Source organism: Trichoplax adhaerens, genomic scaffold, assembly GCF_000150275.1.
Source record: "Trichoplax adhaerens TRIADscaffold_142 genomic scaffold, whole genome shotgun sequence".
In the NCBI taxonomy this organism is placed as follows: domain Eukaryota; kingdom Metazoa; phylum Placozoa; class Uniplacotomia; order Trichoplacea; family Trichoplacidae; genus Trichoplax; species Trichoplax adhaerens.
Genome location: NW_002061072.1, coordinates 11,644 through 13,057, shown reverse-complemented (window position 1 = coordinate 13,057; position 1,414 = coordinate 11,644). Strand labels below are relative to the sequence as shown.

General features: G+C 33.7%; 1 protein-coding gene across 1 annotated transcript; it reads left to right on the top strand.

The window, feature by feature from the left end:
• Positions 1-62: 62 nt before the first annotated feature.
• TRIADDRAFT_62570 (uncharacterized protein) lies at positions 63-912 on the top strand (the record flags this gene model as incomplete). Its single annotated transcript, XM_002118503.1, has 1 exon — positions 63-912. A coding segment is annotated over one exon (849 nt), but the record flags the coding sequence as incomplete, so codon positions are not given.
• Positions 913-1,414: the final 502 nt, after the last annotated feature.

Below are 1,414 nucleotides of genomic sequence, written 5' to 3'. Positions count from 1 at the left end.
TCATCCTCACCACTAACCGAGACCGAAATTGAGCTTCAAGATGCTTTAAATAAGATTCACAGATTGAAAGGACAAGAACAAAACTTAAATAAGCAAATATCATCCATTACAAGACAAATTGTTAAGACTAGAACGCAAGCAGAAAAGTCTAAAAATGATCTTGCACATGAGAAACGATTACGTGAAAAAGCAGAAAGTTTAATTGAAGGCGCTAGACAACAAGCAAAGAAAGAAATTTACGCAAAACTTAGTGTCGAAGCTAATCGTCGTGACATTGCTCATAAGCTAAGCAATTTAAAGCAACAAAATGAACAATTAAACAAGCAGCTAAACGCTAGCAAAGCAGAAGTGCAAAAAAAGCTAAAAGAAATTGAGCGCATCCGAGTGGAATATGCAGCTGAGCAAAAATCTCGTCATGAAACAGAAGATTTACTAGAGGAATCAAGAACGGAAGCATATGATCATTATCTTAATGCCGAAAACGAAAAGATAATGCGGCAAGGTATAGAAGCTGAGATACAAGATGTTTTACAAGGGTTAGAAAAACCTCCCGTGGTAGAAGTAGATTTAGAACTTGACTTGAACTCTCCAATTACGGAAGAAATGACTAATGTATTAACGAGTCACGATTGGCAAGTCCAATTAATTAAAGCAGAAACCGTTCGAACTGCTTGTCATATATTCTTCTTAAAATATCGGCCCTATCAAAAGGTAACAAAAGATCAAATATCCAAAAGATTTCTCAAGCTATCCCATTTATTGCACCCCGATAAAAATATCAATGTGGAAGAAAAACTAAAAAAAATTCGAGAGGAAAGATTTGCTTATCTTACTCGGGCTAAGGCTCTTTTACTTTCATGGGTAGAGGAAGAAAAGAAATCCAGTCCTCCCAAGAACCCTATCCAATTATAACTTTCCAGCATTAGCTTACCATTGTTATGGCTACGGCAAGACTCGGACATTTACAAGAATTATTCGCAGATATGAATAATCAGTTATGAACTTTCAATTTGTACATCCAAGCCTGCCACTTTGCTACCAGTATTGAATTTACAAAGTTGTCTTATTGTGAGATAAGATAGTGTTCTGCTAATTCTAGCAAATTGATCAAATTGAAGTGAATTTAAGTAAGCGAGATCTTACAAAAGCATATCTAACTTATGTTGCTTCTGTTGAGCTAAAATCGAATAATTATCATATTACTTTAAAACATCAATTAATAATTGTAAAAAATTTATAGACTTGCATCAGGACATGCATTCAGAATTTCTTACAGAACGTAAGACGATGAATAGTAATTGCTTAGTTAATCATAAACCATTTCGGCATCGATCAAATTTTAAATTAATCATTTATAACTATTTCTGATTAATAGCTATATAAATATCAGATGTTGCCGTACATATTGTATTTT